Source organism: Xyrauchen texanus, chromosome 48, assembly GCF_025860055.1.
Source record: "Xyrauchen texanus isolate HMW12.3.18 chromosome 48, RBS_HiC_50CHRs, whole genome shotgun sequence".
NCBI classification, from domain to species: Eukaryota; Metazoa; Chordata; class Actinopteri; order Cypriniformes; family Catostomidae; genus Xyrauchen; species Xyrauchen texanus.
In genome coordinates, this window is record NC_068323.1 from 16,704,395 (window position 1) to 16,719,933 (window position 15,539).

General features: G+C 43.5%; 1 protein-coding gene across 1 annotated transcript in view; it reads right to left on the minus strand.

Annotated features, from left to right (window-relative positions):
* LOC127639916 (protein crumbs homolog 1-like) overlaps positions 1–15,539 on the minus strand; it is a 36,554-nt gene extending 21,015 nt beyond the window's left edge. The window contains exons 1-2 of the mRNA XM_052122252.1: positions 15,399–15,539; positions 1,958–2,554 (exon numbers count right to left, since the gene is read on the minus strand). Of these exons, the coding sequence (XP_051978212.1) occupies positions 1,958–2,554; positions 15,399–15,477 (676 nt within the window). The 5' untranslated portion in view covers positions 15,478–15,539. The remainder of the gene's footprint in view (positions 1–1,957; positions 2,555–15,398) is intronic.

The window sequence follows — 15,539 nt, forward strand, 5'->3', positions numbered from 1 at the left end:
CTGTAGACACTTCCATCAGTCTTTAGGGTTATTGATATGCAGCGCACAGGTTTTCCTTCTTTTGTTAAAAAAAAGCCAAATTTGCAACTGTTTAATGTTATTGCGCACATGTGTGTTTTACTGTGGGGAAGACCAGGGCTAGTTGTCACAAAAGGCTATATCTCAGTAACTTTAAAGATTTGAGTCAAAATTGCTAATACATAAATGCTTGTTTTCTCTAGCAGTGGTTATTTATGTTTATTACAATTAAATTTGGTCATTTATGTAATAGTTGGCGCAAGTTTCACATGCGTTTTCTATTTTGTAATTGTATGTAAGAAAAACATTTATTTTTATTTTTTTTACAGAAAAGTGATTAAAAACCCAATAATACATTTTAATTACAACTGTTAAAATCACATATGATTGCTTTTTAAATTGCCAAAGTACTGCATAATTTAGAGAAATAGATAGAAGGTTCTCATATTGACAATATGCTCCATAGGGGCAGGTTATGTGTTAAATTAAAGGGATAGTTCACCCAAAAATTTAAATGTTGAACATTTAAGTCCTTATTTTACTATAAATTCTCCATCCTGCCCAGTAGGTGGCGATATGCATGGAGAATGCAAATTGCCAAAAACAAAAGAAGAAGAATGTGAAAGTGGAGATTTATAGTTAAAAATGACTTAAATATTGATTTGTTTCTCACCCACACCTATCATTACCCTTCTGAAGACTATAGGTCTGCAACCCACCTAATTGACCCGAACCCAGCCGGGCCCGGGTCAGTTTTTCAAGTAGGGGTTCAGGTTCGGGTTGGGTTTGTAATTAATGAAAAAATAAACAGGCTTACCGAACTTGTTTCTCACATACCAGATTGTTCTGTACCAATTGAAGTTTCAGCAAATAAACGGTAAGTAACGTTTTTTTCCCATTCTGTTCTAGTGTACTGAGGGGCTGCCGTGCCTTGTTAAACCGGTGTATGTTTACTGTTTCAGTACTGTTACGAATGTTGCCTAAATATGCTTAGATAAAACATAGCCAATTGCAACAGTACTAGCTAGAAGAAGAAATTAGATAGTAAGCGATTTCAGGTCAGGTTCGGCTTAAAATCTGACGGTATCATGCAGGCCGTGTAGGGGCGTGCGACACGGCCTCGGAAACGGGTCGGGTTTCATTTTAAGGCCTGTGCAGACCTCTACTGAAGACATGGATTTAACCACTGGAGTCATATGGATTACTTTTATGCTGCCTTTATGTGCTTTTGGAGCTTCACATTTTTGGCATCCATTCACTTGCATTGTAAGGACATGCCGAGCTGAGCTAGTCTTCTAAAAATCTGTGTTCTGCTGAAGAATGAAAATCATACACATCTGGGATGTCATGAGGGTGAGCAAATGATGAGAGAATTAAAATTTTTGGGTGAACTATTCCTTTAACTATGTATTTTTAGTCAAATTTGTCAAAATTTTATTATATGTACCTTTTCCAAAATGGACTCAAAATAAAAAGTACTATAAAAATAACAATAAGCAATAAATAAAAAAGGCAGCATTTACTGAGATTTAAGTTGATTTATTAATCAAATATTGTTCATTCTTAGTTCATATTAGTTCAAAATGAATATACTGTAATAGTACTGATCATTGTTAGTTGAACAATATTGTATTAAATAATGTTCATATATACCACCTTGTAAAGTGTGACAAAAAAATTGTTATTTGCAACGTATGACTCATTTTGACTCCTAGACAATTTATTATAATCCCGAATATAATAAATGATCTACCCCCCTTTTTTTGATCTGGCCTTTACACTGAGCGTTTTTGCCATTGGATGTGCATGCGTTTGCTTACTGTTCAACTCAACTAAGGGAACATTTCATGCTGCAATATTTCACATTCATCCACAAGATGGCATTGGCTACCTTTGGCTCAAGTTGGCATGCGTGCATAAAACCCTCCCCTCCACTCACCCGTGTATCCAGGCCTGCAGAGGCAGATGTACTGACCGATCTTGTCTACACAAGTGGCTCCATTCCTACAGGGCCACGACACGCATTCATTCACCTCGATCTCGCAGCGCTCGCCCTGGAATCCTGGCACACAGAAGCAGGTGGGGCCGCCCCCTCTGCTCCGACAGATGGCACGGTTGCGGCAGGGGTTGGGGGAGCAATAATCCACCTTTTTCTCACAGAATGTCCCGGTGTACTCCTCTTGACAGATGCAAGCATACCCTGGGCTCCTGTCTTGCACTGCCATGCAGCGGGCACCATCCCCACACAGCCCCTGAGCGCACAATTGGGCACTGGAGTGACAGTCATGCCCCAACAAGCCTGTCTCACACTGGCATACTAGTTCCCCTGGGCGGGTGCCGGTGGATTGGCATGTCACATTGCCCTGGCAGACGGGTAGTTGGCAGAGCGCACTGGAAGAATGGCATTGGTTGATCAGCAGGGCTGGCACGGAAGACGGACACTGGCACAGGAAGTCAGACGGGCCTTCCCTGCACTCTGCCCTGTTTTGGCAAGGCTTGTCCAGGCAGAGGGCTGAGGTCTTGAGAGGTGTTAAACCTTCAAGGATTCACAAAAATGTACACATCAGTTGAAAGTTCTCCTTAATGTACAGGAGAACAAATGCAATGTAACATTTAACCTTTAAATGAATGGGTGTTTCACCAAACAACATTACATACCTCGGGTCTTTAGCGACCCAACATGTACATCTATTACAAATGACTCTAAAAAATGTGCAGACAGTAAAACATTTTTAAAACATTTCAACACAATTATAAAATAATATAATATTATATATTCTGATATAGTTTTATTTTTCACATCAAAGAGATATGTATAAATATAGAACAGAATTTGTTACTTCCACACTGAAATTTCATGAGACGCAACTGGCTATGAAGCACATATTGAGCAACACAACGCATAAGCTACATGATATAATTATTTTCTCAGGCACTTATTGAGTCTAAAGAGATGCACAACTTAGCCAAATCATTCTGTTCATGTGTTACACTTGCTATAGTTTACTTCCATGTTGTTTCTTCATCAAATAGCAATGATTAATTTAAATCAAACATCAGTGCCACCTTAACTAAGAAATAGCATGTATAATATGTATGTGTACATGCATATATTGTACTGATAATTCACCATTGTCACACAGAAAATCAACCTGACATAGTACTCATTTGTCTTGTAATAAACAAAGAAAGAGATATCCTGTGATATTAAACTTCTATAGATATTAATTACTACTAATATATGATTTATGGAAGTGCAAGAAAAAAAGCAACACTATTACATATCTCAGGTCTTTAATTTATGGGTTTTAAAAAACATTCAACTCCCATTCGGCAACATTAAATTAAACATATATAAATTGAAACTAAATATATACTAATACAACAAGAAAACACCCTTTTTATAAATAATTGAGACACATATAGTGATAAACTGGAGCAATTAAATAAATATTTAGCTTCAAAAAAGTTAATCATTTATGTGAACAAGTTCATTTACATGAACCCTCCTCGACTCACTAAAATGAATAATCTTTGCCAATGTTAAATATAATTTAATCGTTTATTTTAATTGTTTCTTTCATATGAACTGACTGAACAAAACCGATTCACTTAAAAGACAAAAAGTGGACAGTTAAGGTGAGCACATTTCATTACTCTCATGTCTCCATTGCTACATGTACAATATAATGGAACAAATGTTGCGTTTTGTAATGCTAAGCCGCTACTCACTGGAAAATGTATCTTGCTACTGGAAAATCGACACTGTGCTATACTGTCAAGCCACTGAAAAACTTATATTAGTAGCATCGCTAATTTTAGTTAGTAAATCCCTAACGCTGAACTTTTATTTCATTAACTAGACCTTGAAGGTAACTCAGATAGCGCATGTCCATTACTTTTGAATATTTTAATTGTGTGACCACATTTTTAGTACGACTGAAATCAAACTTTTAAAGTGCATGCAAAAGTGACAAGGAAAGACACGGGGTGTAAGGATGCCCCGCGCTTTTTAGTCAATGGGCTCATTTGTGGCAATTAAGTTCTGCACAGAACCTATCACCTGATATCACTGATATGTGCATGCTAGTTGGAAATATGTCCAACTTGCTGTGATGTCATGGCGCAGTCGATCAAAAATACTCTGGTGAGAGCGAGGCAGGCCATTTTTAGAGTCAGACAGCGCAGTTACTTTCTCCCAGCTGCGCAAACTGCAAGCGCGACTTGAAATGACTTGCTGATGATACAGCATAATGCTCTTACCTGTTTCAGGTGGTTCACACAAGAAAAAAACTGCAAGATCATTAGTTATTAGATTAACCGATTCTTTCGATATTAATTTTAGCTGTTGCTTTCCATTATTGTATGTCTCATTAAATCACTGAGCATAACAAAACGAATACAAGATTTCAGGATATTTGTACTAAGCTAGTTGAATGTCTTGTGCCCCAACGTCCTTGTTCAAAGGACTTATATAATGCCCCTCAAACAAAGAACTCTAAGGCCAACAAGCTTTAGAACAACAGGCCAATCAGCATTAGATGAAACGGCCAATGAAACAAAGAATCAGTGATCCTTATGCTAAGCCATTTAAACATCCGGAGCCTGGATCTGCATTGTTGTTGACCCATCCTAAAATAGGATATAAGAACCACTATGGTGTTGGTGATGGATTTGTGCAGAGATAATCTAGGGTTAGGGACCCATGTCCAGTTTGTGCATTGTCCCACATGATTGCCATACTGTACTATTGTAGATTAAAATCTAATTCTTGCTCTTTAAAAAAGACATACTGCATCTTTTGTAAACAAAAACATCTTCTATGTCTGTGCAGTTATAGTTCAGATCATACTGATCATCTTGTACTGTTACTGTATGTATATATCTGTGATTGTGCATGTGAGCTTTGAGCACCACTAATCAGATCATGGGGTTTATTTGACTGCACTGGATTAACGTGTTAGTCCTACCTACTAAGGATAGCTGTGCTTGTCAGACCCTTTTAATGAAAGCAGGCAAAATCTTTCTCAGACATTATTTAAAGTCATCAACCTGTTCAAAGGTGTATGAGAACAGAAGCCAAAGCTCTTTAACCTTGTTCCGTCTTCCATAATCCATAACAAGGGTGATGCATGTGATGCATCTGTATTAGAATTACATGAAATGCTAAATGTTCTTCTTTTCACTTTTTATTGGAAAGCAATAATATTAAACTGAATATCTGCTGGTAGCGGATTTTCCCAACGCATTTGAGGAAATGGGCTGGATCTCAGAGTTTAACTGTTCATTAAAGGAATATTCCAGGTTCAATAAAGCTCAATCAAAAGCAACTGCATACTGTTGATTACCCCCAAAAATACAAATAATTGTAACACAGACTCAGGTAAGTTGGGATCCATCAGCAGTTTCTTTATTGAACTCACAGAGATAAACAGGCAATGGTCAAGCAGTGGGGAAGCTGGGCAAACGTAGACAGGCTGAGCGTGTAGTGAGGCAGGCAGAACGTCAGGGTAGGCAGCAAGTGGCAATACGAAGAGGCAGGCAAGAGTATCAGGCAGGCAGGTAACAGTCAATCGTAGTCAAGGGGTAAGCAAGGTCGGTAGGTAGATAATCAATCAGGTTTAGTAGTTAGAACGCTCAGTAGTGTAGCCGGAACAAACAAGACTTCGCAATGTGACTGTCACTGTGCGTGGTTTATGTAGAGGGAGTTGAATGAGGAACAGCTGTACCTTAATCAAGCCCCGGTATGTGGGTAAGGAGGAGATTAGAATTCAGCTGAACCCGATCTCCGGTGGCTGATCGTGACAGAGCCCCCCTCCTGTGAGCGGCTCCTGAAGCGAGAACCTGATCGGCGTCGGGGTCGGCCTCGAGGTCGGGGTGCCGGCTTCCCTGGATTGGTCCGGTGGAATTCAGAGATGAGGTTGGGGTCGAGTATGTCCTCTGCTCCGACCCAGGACCTCTCCTCAGAGCCGTACCCCTCCCAATCCACCAGGTATTGAATACGACCCCGTAGACGTCTGGAGTCTAGCAGGGTTCGCACCAGGAAAGCTTCTTCGCTGCCCACGGTGATGGGAGGGGGGCCGGGGTTCGCTTCCCTCTCCTCCGACCTCGGGCCACCGGCGGGTTTGAGTAGTGAGACATGGAAGGTGGGAGATATGCGGTAATTAGTGGGTAGTTGAAGAAGGTAGGACACAGCGTTGATTTGCTTGAGAATTTTGAAGGGGCCCACATACCTGGGGTTGAGTTTCTTGTAGGGGAGACGTAGACGTAGGTCCCTGGTTGAGAGCCAGACCCACTGACCCGGCGAGTAGGTAGGGCCTGGGCGGCGGCGACGATCCGCCTGCCTCTTGGTTCGGTTCACGGCCCGCTGGAGGTGGACGTGAGCCTGGTCCCATACCGCCTCACTGCGTTGGAGCCAGTCGTTGACCGCAGGGACCTCTGATGGCTCGCCGGACCAGGGGAACAGAGGAGGTTGGTACCCTAGGATGCATTGAAAGGGGGTTAGGTTAGTTGAGGGTTTCAGGATGGAGTTCTGGGCATACTCTGCCCAAGGGAGGAAGCGGCTCCAATCGGATTGATTGTGGTGGCAGTAGGTGCGGAGGAACTTGGCAATCTCCTGGTTTAGCCGCTCCGTCTGGCCGTTGGACTGAGGGTGGTACCCTGAGGTGAGGCTGACATTGATGTCCAGCAATCGGAAGAAGGCTCGCCACACCCTGGAGGTAAATTGGGGACCACGGTCCGATACGATGTCTTCGGGCAGGCCATAGTAGCGGAACACACTGTGGAGGAGCTGCTCAGCGGTCTCGAGGGCTGTGGGGAGCTTGGACAGGGGAATTAGGTGACATGCCTTGGAGAAGCGATCCACAACGGTCAGTATGGTGGTATGACCTCGGGAGACCGGTAGGTCGGTGATGAAGTCGACGGCAATATGAGACCAGGGGCGTTGGGGTATCGGGAGAGGTTGAAGGAGCCCAGCTGGAGGTTGCCTCGGGGTCTTGGTTGCGTTGCAGGTGGGGCAGCCGTTCACAAAGTCGGTGGCGTCCTCCTGCAGGGTTCCCCACCAGAAACGATTCTGCAGGAGGCGTATGGTGGTGAAGATGCCAAGGTGCCCGGAGTTTGTGGCGTCGTGGACCCAGTGAAGCACCCTCTCTCGGAGGCCAGGTGGAACGAACGTCCGATTGGGCGGACAGTCGGGCGGAGGAGGATCGGTCGTGTGGGCTTGTGCGATCTCAGCCATAATGTCCCATTGAATGGGGGCCAGGATCAATGTGGGAGGTATGATGGGCTCGGCGATGGGGCTCGAAGGACTGGCATCGTGTTGACGGGAAAGTGAGTCTGCCTTGACGTTTTTGGTTCCTGGGAGGTAGGAGATAGTGAAGTGGAAGCGGGTAAAAAACAGCGCCCAGCGGGCCTGTCGGGGATTGAGCCTCTTGGCGGAGCGCAAGTACTCCAGGTTGCGGTGGTCGGTGAACACCTGGAACGGATGTTGAGCTCCCTCCAACCAATGTCGCCACTCCTCCAGGGCTGCCTTCACAGCCAGGAGCTTGCGGTTGCCCACATCATAATTCTGCTCTGCCGGCGAGAGTTTTCGGGAGTAGAACGCACAGGGAAATAACTTGAGGGTGTCGCCTTGGCGTTGGGAGAGAATGGCACCGATACCTGAGCCGGATGCATCCACTTCCACAATGAAGGGGAGGTCTGGGTTAGGGTGATGCAGGATGGGAGCAGAGGTGAATCGTTCCTTGAGCTGGTGGAATGCCCGGAGTGCGTCGGAAGACCAGTGCAGTTTGGTTTGCCCCCTCTTTACCATGGCGGTGAGTGGCGAGGCGACGGTACTGAAGTTCCTGATGAACCGTCGATAGAAGTTCGAAAATCCCAGGAATCTTTGGAGCTCTTTCACGGAGTTAGGTTGTGGCCAGTTTAGGACAGCTCGCACCTTGCTTTCGTCCATAGCTACCCCCTCAGGGCTGATGATATAACCAAGGAAGGCGACCGTGGTCAAGTGGAATTCGCACTTCTCGGCCTTGGCATAGAGTTGATGTTCCGCTAGGCGCTTAAGTACTGCTCTGACCTGCGTAATGTGTTCTTCTAGGGAGCTGGAGTAAATAAGGATGTCATCGATGTAGACGATGACGCACCGGTTAAGCATGTCCCGGAAGATGTCGTTGATGTATGCCTGGAACACGGAGGGGCTGTTGGACAGGCCGAAAGGCATCACCAAATATTCATAGTGGCCGTTCGTGGTGAAGAAGGCCGTCTTCCACTCGTCCCCCTCTCGTATGCGGATGAGGTTGTAGGCGCAGCGCAAGTCCAGTTTGGTATACACCCTGGCGGACCGTAGTTGTTCAAGGGCCGCAGGGATTAAGGGAAGCGGATAGCGGAACTTCACAGTGACATCATTGAGGCCACGGTAGTCGATACAGGGGCATAGGGTTCCGTCCTTCTTTCCCACGAAGAAGAACCCGGCTGCAGCTGGGGAGGTGGATGGGCGAATGAACCCCTTGGCGAACTCCTCCTCTATGTACGACTTCATGGCTTGAGATTCGGGATCTGACAGAGGGAAGATTCGGCCCTTAGGTGGTGAGGTGCCCGGAACGAGTTCAATCGCGCAGTTGTGCGCGCGGTGTGGCGGGAGCTGTGTTGCCTTGGACTTGCTGAATGCTACGCTTAAATCAGCGTATTCAGAAGGTATCAGGGGGGAGCTGTGTGGAGCTGATGAGATTCGTGTCGATCCTACCACGGTAGGTGTGATGGCTTTTAGGCACCTCGTTGGACAGTCAGCGCCCCACTGTGTGATTTGGTGTTCCCGCCAGGAGATTTGTGGATTATGTTCTTGTAGCCAGGGATGGCCGAGGATAACTGGGTGATGGGGTGAGGAGATAACAAAGAAGCGAGTGGTCTCAGTGTGTAGTGCCCCCACCTATAGGATCACGTCGGTGGTGGTGTAGTAAACGCGACCGGTCCCCAGGGGGCATTCGTCTAGCGCCGCCACTGCCAAGGGAGAAGCACAAGAGATCAAGGGAATGTTGACACGTCTGCATAGTGACTCATCAATAAAATTGACTGCCGCTCCCGAATCAACCATAGCGCGAGTGATGAAATTCATGGAGGCGTGAGTGAGCTTGATAGGTACTTCCAGACAAGAGACAGTGAGGATAGAGTTAAGTGGTTGACTCACCCCGGATTGCGATGGGTGTGTCGGACAGTTAGCGCATTGGTGCCCTGGTTGACCACAGTAGAGGCAGAGGTTACGTGAAAAGCGGCATTCTCTTTCTTCCTGAGTGAGGTGTGTCCGTCCGACCTGCATGGGTTCGGGCTCCTCTTGGAGCTGGCGAGCTGGAGGTGCTGGTGCTGACCACCGGTTTGGGCGTCTGGAGCGAATGAGATTGTCGAGCCGGATCGCCAGGGTGACGAATTGGTCGAGGGAAATTCCTTCATCGCGGCAAGCCAGTTCGGACTGCAGTTCGGCATTCAGACCCTGACGGAAGTGAAGCTTGAGGGGGCTTTCCGGCCAGCCGGTCTGTGTGGCGAGGGTGTGGAAGGAAAGCGCGTAGTCCGCTGCTGTGCGATTTCCCTGACGCAGGGCTATCAGCTGTTCGCCTGGGCTCTTACTGCTCTCGGGGTGGTAAAAGACGGTGTTCAAGTTACTCATAAAAGATTCGAAGGTCGTTTGAGCGAAACCGTGGTTGGTCCAGATCGCGTTTGCCCAGTCGAGAGCCCTGCCTGTGAGTACTGAAAACACGAAGAGGATCTTGCTTTCGTCGGTGGGGTAAAGTGCCGGTTGTTGAGAGAGGAAGACCGAGCACTGCATGTAGAAGCCTTTGCATTTCGAGGGCGTACCGTCAAACTTCTCGGGGTGTGTGAGTCGTGAGCTGGCGATCGGCTGATAGTGAGGAACGGCGGCGGGCTGGTGTAGCGCTTGTACTGACCGCATCATCTCTTCCATGGCAGACGTGAGGCGCCCGAGTTGTTGGTGTTGTACTGACAGCTGACTCGCTTGGGCGGTGAGTTCTTCGGCCATGCGTGATATTACCGCTGGATCGATGTTTGGCGAAGTCTTCTGTAACACAGACTCAGGTAAGTTGGGATCCATCAGCAGTTTCTTTATTGAACTCACAGAGATAAACAGGCAATGGTCAAGCAGTGGGGAAGCTGGGCAAATGTAGACAGGCTGAGCGTGTAGTGAGGCAGGCAGAACGTCAGGGCAGGTGGCAAGTGGCAATACGGAGAGGCAGGCAAGAGTATCAGGCAGGCAGGTAACAGTCAATCGTAGTCAAGGGGTAAGCAAGGTCGGTAGGTAGATAATCAATCAGGTTTAGTAGTTAGAACGCTCAGTAGTGTAGCCGGAACAAACAAGACTTCGCAATGTGACTGTCACTGTGCGTGGCTTATGTAGAGGGAGTTGAATGAGGAACAGCTGTACCTTAATCAAGCCCCGGTATGTGGGTAAGGAGGAGATTAGAATTCAGGTGAACCCGATCTCCGGTGGCTGATCGTGACAATAATAAACTCATCTCTCATTTATTTAAAAATAAAAAGCAAAAAATCAAGGTTACAGAAAGTCACTTACAATGGAAGTGAATGGGGCCAGTCCAGAAACATTAAAATACTCACTATTTCAAAAGTATAGCCAGAATATGTAAACAATATGAGTGTGTTAAAATGATTTAATGAGATTACAGCATTTACCGCCATCATGTCGTCATGACAACAAAGTTGTACAATTGGATGTAACTATACACTGATAAGGTTAGTAAGTGAATTTATCACACTAAAATCATGTTAATACGTTTAATGTTTAGGACTTATGCCTTTACTTTCGAAACTACTTTCGTGTATTTTTATTTTTTTGACTTCCATTGTAAATGCCTACCTGTAAATGTGACAATTGGCAATTTCTTTCTCCCCAATTTGGAATGCACAATTCCCAATGCACTCTAACTCCTCGTGGTAGCGTAGTGACTCAATCCGAGTGGCAGAGGATGAATCTCAGTTGCCTCCACTTCTGAGACTGTCAATCCGTGCATCTTATCACTTGGCTTGTTGAGCGCGTTATCACAGAGACATAGCGCGTGTGGAGGCTTCATGCTATTCTCTGCGGCATCCACGCACAACTCACCACGTGCCCCACAGAGAGCGAACCACATTATAGTGACCATGAGGAGGTTACCCCATGTGACTCTACCCTCCCTAGCATCCGGGCCATCCTTCTTAGGAGACCTGGCTGGAGTCACTCAGCACGCCATGGATTCAAACTCATGACTCCAGGGGTGGTCTACTACTTTACTAGCTACACAGGCCTCCCGCAGATTTTTTTATATTAACAAATGACCAGTCAAATTAATGTTTTTTTTTTGGTTATCAATATTATGCCACAAACGCTGTCGATTGAGCTTATCTTGTGTTGAACCAGGAACATTGCTTTAAATGTGTAGTATGTTAGATTCAGAAACCCTTGTTATTAATGACACCTGTGGCCGTTAAGTGAACTGGAACCTGTTGGTCGTACTCGTGCACACACTCCATAGGGATGCAAATGAGCGTCCAAAACAATGACGTAACATACAAAGAGACTGAACGTGATTCACTGGCATCATGCTGACAGATGAGGTTGCATAATTAAAATTACACAGTTATGATTGTTTTTCTACAAACTTTGAGACTAAACTAAAACTACTTATCAGCTAACATAGCATACTGATACACACATACAGCTACATACTACCGAACTATACCAGACAGTTCACTCTTGCACTGCACTGTTATGTTGCCCTATTGTATGTTTTGTATGTCATATGTTGTGCTATGATCAAGAAACCAGCATGTTTGCTTAAATGTATCCTGTATACCTGACTTTTAGTATAAAGAGAAGATCATTGAAATTATTTGAAAGTTTGCAGGCAAGATCAAGTTAGCTAAAATTACACAGATCAATCCTTACGGCACTGTATTTCACATGCTTTGCAGTTAAGTAAGCTTGACTGTCCAATAAGAAGAACGCCAATTCAGGGTCGGTTTTGATCCCCAAAACCGAACGAAGGTCCCTCCAGGAATCAAATGCCCAGCCGATGTTCACTCTAGTTTTTGCTCGACCACGATCGCGTTTCCGCTTAGCCAAACAGGATTCAGTAGATAAATTTTTTTTTTTGTGGCTTACTTAGAGTTTGTGTAAGAGTTGGTGTTGTGCTGGAAGTCGGACGTTTGCTGTATTCCATCTCTAAGATAACGTTACCTAGTGTTGCACTTTGTTGTCGCTGTTGAATAGCAGAAGAGAAGCACTGAGTCCAGGCTCTCAGGAGTGCGCATAAACGTCACATCCTTTGGATGTATCCCGGCAAAAGTGACCCGCTCCCTTTGCATGAAAATCAGTCTACAGGCTTTAATAGGCAACCTAGGAAGTCCGGGAAGAGCTCATGTTTTAAGTTGCGTTACAAGCCTTTCACACATTGGCAAAAATGTCTGAATGACATAAAAGTGGCACAGCCATGTGAGAAATCAATTGCCTGGGACAGAATATTTGACCGCAGAACACTAAGTGTATCCCAAATTGCACACTTCAGCAATTTAGTGTAGTTTCTGAGTACAAGTAATCTAGTTTCCAATATAGTTTTGTAGTGTATGTAGTGCAAGTAGTATGTTTACTCTAAAATTGAAGTGTACTACGAGTACCCAGATGATGTACAAAAACATTTTGTGTGGAACATTGGACACTTTATGCACTCAGACTTTCCGTCTATGCCCAACATAGCGGAAGAGGCGGAGTTAGTTTTCCACAGTGCTAGCCTGACAAAACAATGGTAATTAATTGTAAATGTGTCAATTGCCAAAACATCTATGAAGACAGCACCTTGCAAATCAAGAGTCCTGGCAAACTAGCTGCAAACTTGCTGCAACATTTGCTGCAAATTCGTCACTTATAATTTTCACATGCAAATGAGCTTTGCCACAAACTCTTAACTGTCAACAAAGGTTTGTAGCAGGTTCACCACTACCGGTAAAAAGCTGCAAACTTCTGCTGAACATTTGCGGCGAATCGCAAGCTCGTTTGTATGTGAAAATAATGATGAGTGTGAAATTTGCAGCAAGTTTGTCAGAACTTTAAATTTTTTGTAAGGGTTGAGATTAAGTCTTGATAAAAGTGTTGACCTGGATTTGGCTAACATGCTAAAGCTAGCAGCAACGCATCATGTGTGTTTAAAAGGTTACTTCTGTCAGAAATACTGAAACACTGCAAATTCTTCCGTGTAGTACAAATGTTAGTTAGTCACAGGGGATGCTTTGAAAATTCAAGACAACATGACTGTGTGCATAGTATATATTGTAAATGCATAGTGTGGTGCTTCATTTCGGACACAAATTAAGAATGCCAGAGAGCCATGTAAAAAGGGAAGATTATTTAGCAGAGATGGGCCACTTATATTAAAATTAATGGGAGAAATTGGAACGCTCAACAAAGGACCCACTGTAGAAAGAAAGTTCTGCCTTACAGTTAAAAGAGCCAATCAGCTTTTAGATACTGACATCACTTGTCAATCAACTTTTTTTTTTGCATAATATGAGGTAAAGAATCACACTTTATGATTCCATTATTGTAAGATTTTATTGCTGATTTGAAATATGTTCTTTGATTGTAATCTTGACCAACCATATTTTTTAGATGTTGGTCTTTTTTTCATTCAAGTAGATAGTAGCTGCACTAGCATGACTAGAAATAGCCTCCTGAGAGTGTTCCAAAGATGGCCGACAAAAGACTTTGATAAGGGTCAGTTTATGCATACCTGCCTGTTCACATCTACACACCCACGGCCTGCACAGCATTATGTAAACAACATATATAAAAGCCTCCAACCTGCATTCAGTCGGGAAATGCCAGTGGCAACAATACTCCGTTATCTATCCAAGAAACAGTTTAACCCCTGTGACAGCCCTATTCACTTCCTTCTAACAGAGCACGCATCAAGTTATGTCCCCATGGCAACCAATTACATGCTTCTAGTTTTCCGTTTGCAGGGGTTGCCATGGTGATCAGAAGTCAGTCATTTAGGGGGTGTCTAAAAACCCTATTCAGACCCTGCAGTGTAAAATTTATTTTTATAACAAACTATGCATTGAGACAAATGCTAATAGTGCAAGCAATCATGATGGCTTTGATTCACTTTAATTTTGCAATGGAGATCTGGATTGCCCCTCATTTAAATTCTGAGTACATTGTGAGTAAATCATTCTAGATGAAGATATTTGCTAAGAAAATGTGACCCAAAAAGTCTTGTAGAAGAAGATAATACTTATGTGAGAGCTATCAAATCAAACAATTGCCTCAACTTGTTGACCAGTACTCAGTCAAACTGATCAGTTTTTTGGGGGATTTTGGCAAGATCAGCTTATAAGTCTAGACCACTGCTCAGCATGACTCCACACGATTGGGTTATCCCCAAGCTATGAAGATGCCAAACCATATGTTCATATGCACAGGATTTTTGAAATCCTCTAAAGATCTTACAGTGCAAACCAAATACTATTGTTATTACTATATTTATTATATTCTATGCCAAAAAGGTGAGATGCACACATTTAAATGCACAGGCCTTATTTGTTTTTGATGAAAGCAAGCAACAATCCTTTTAAATCTGCCATAGAAAATGAAAAGCATAGCTTTATTTTTGACTGTCTTTGATGCAAAGCCTTTTATGTTCTTAAGTGCCACTGCGGCTGATGCATCCAGGTTTATGATACACCTGACCACACTCATGTGAAGCCATATTGAAGAAAAAAGGAATCATTTGAAGCTATCTGGGTAGACTGATTTGCCATTTTCATCTCTTTCATGTTTTTCAAAATATCAAAAAATATCATATATACTGTATGGAATATAATATAACATTTTATATAAAATGTAAAATCTAAAATGGTAACTTTTAGCATATAGTAAATACTGTATGTACACACAAATACAAAGAATAAACCCTAATGGATATATATTCATAAGGGTTTATTCTTTGTATTTTGTCTATGATTTTTCTGATCACATACTTCTGATTACTATATACAGTAACTTAAGTGTATATATGACTGAATTATATGATCAGAAAATCATAGTCAAAATGCAAACTAGGTTTACTTAAATGCTGTTTCTTCATTTAGTAAAACAAAATTGTAATTAGTTGCATGTGAAAGTGAATCTACATTCCAAATACTACTTCAACAATGTAAGAACAGGTAAAATTACATACAAACAAATAAACAATGAATAGTATAACTTTATACCTCACTTAGATCAGTATTTTAAGCTAACGTGTGCATTGACATTTGTAAACAATATTCAACAAGTGGACTAACCATTACGTCATGACTGCATTGAAGCAACAGGCTGGACTACTTACTTCCTGTCCACTGCAGAAGAAGAAACAAGACACAAGCAACTAATCTGAGCTTCACTGAATCCAAAAGAGTAGGATCCATATTTAGATGTCATTGTGATAGTAGTCTAGCTGACATGATCACGGTGTGTTACTCAAGCATCC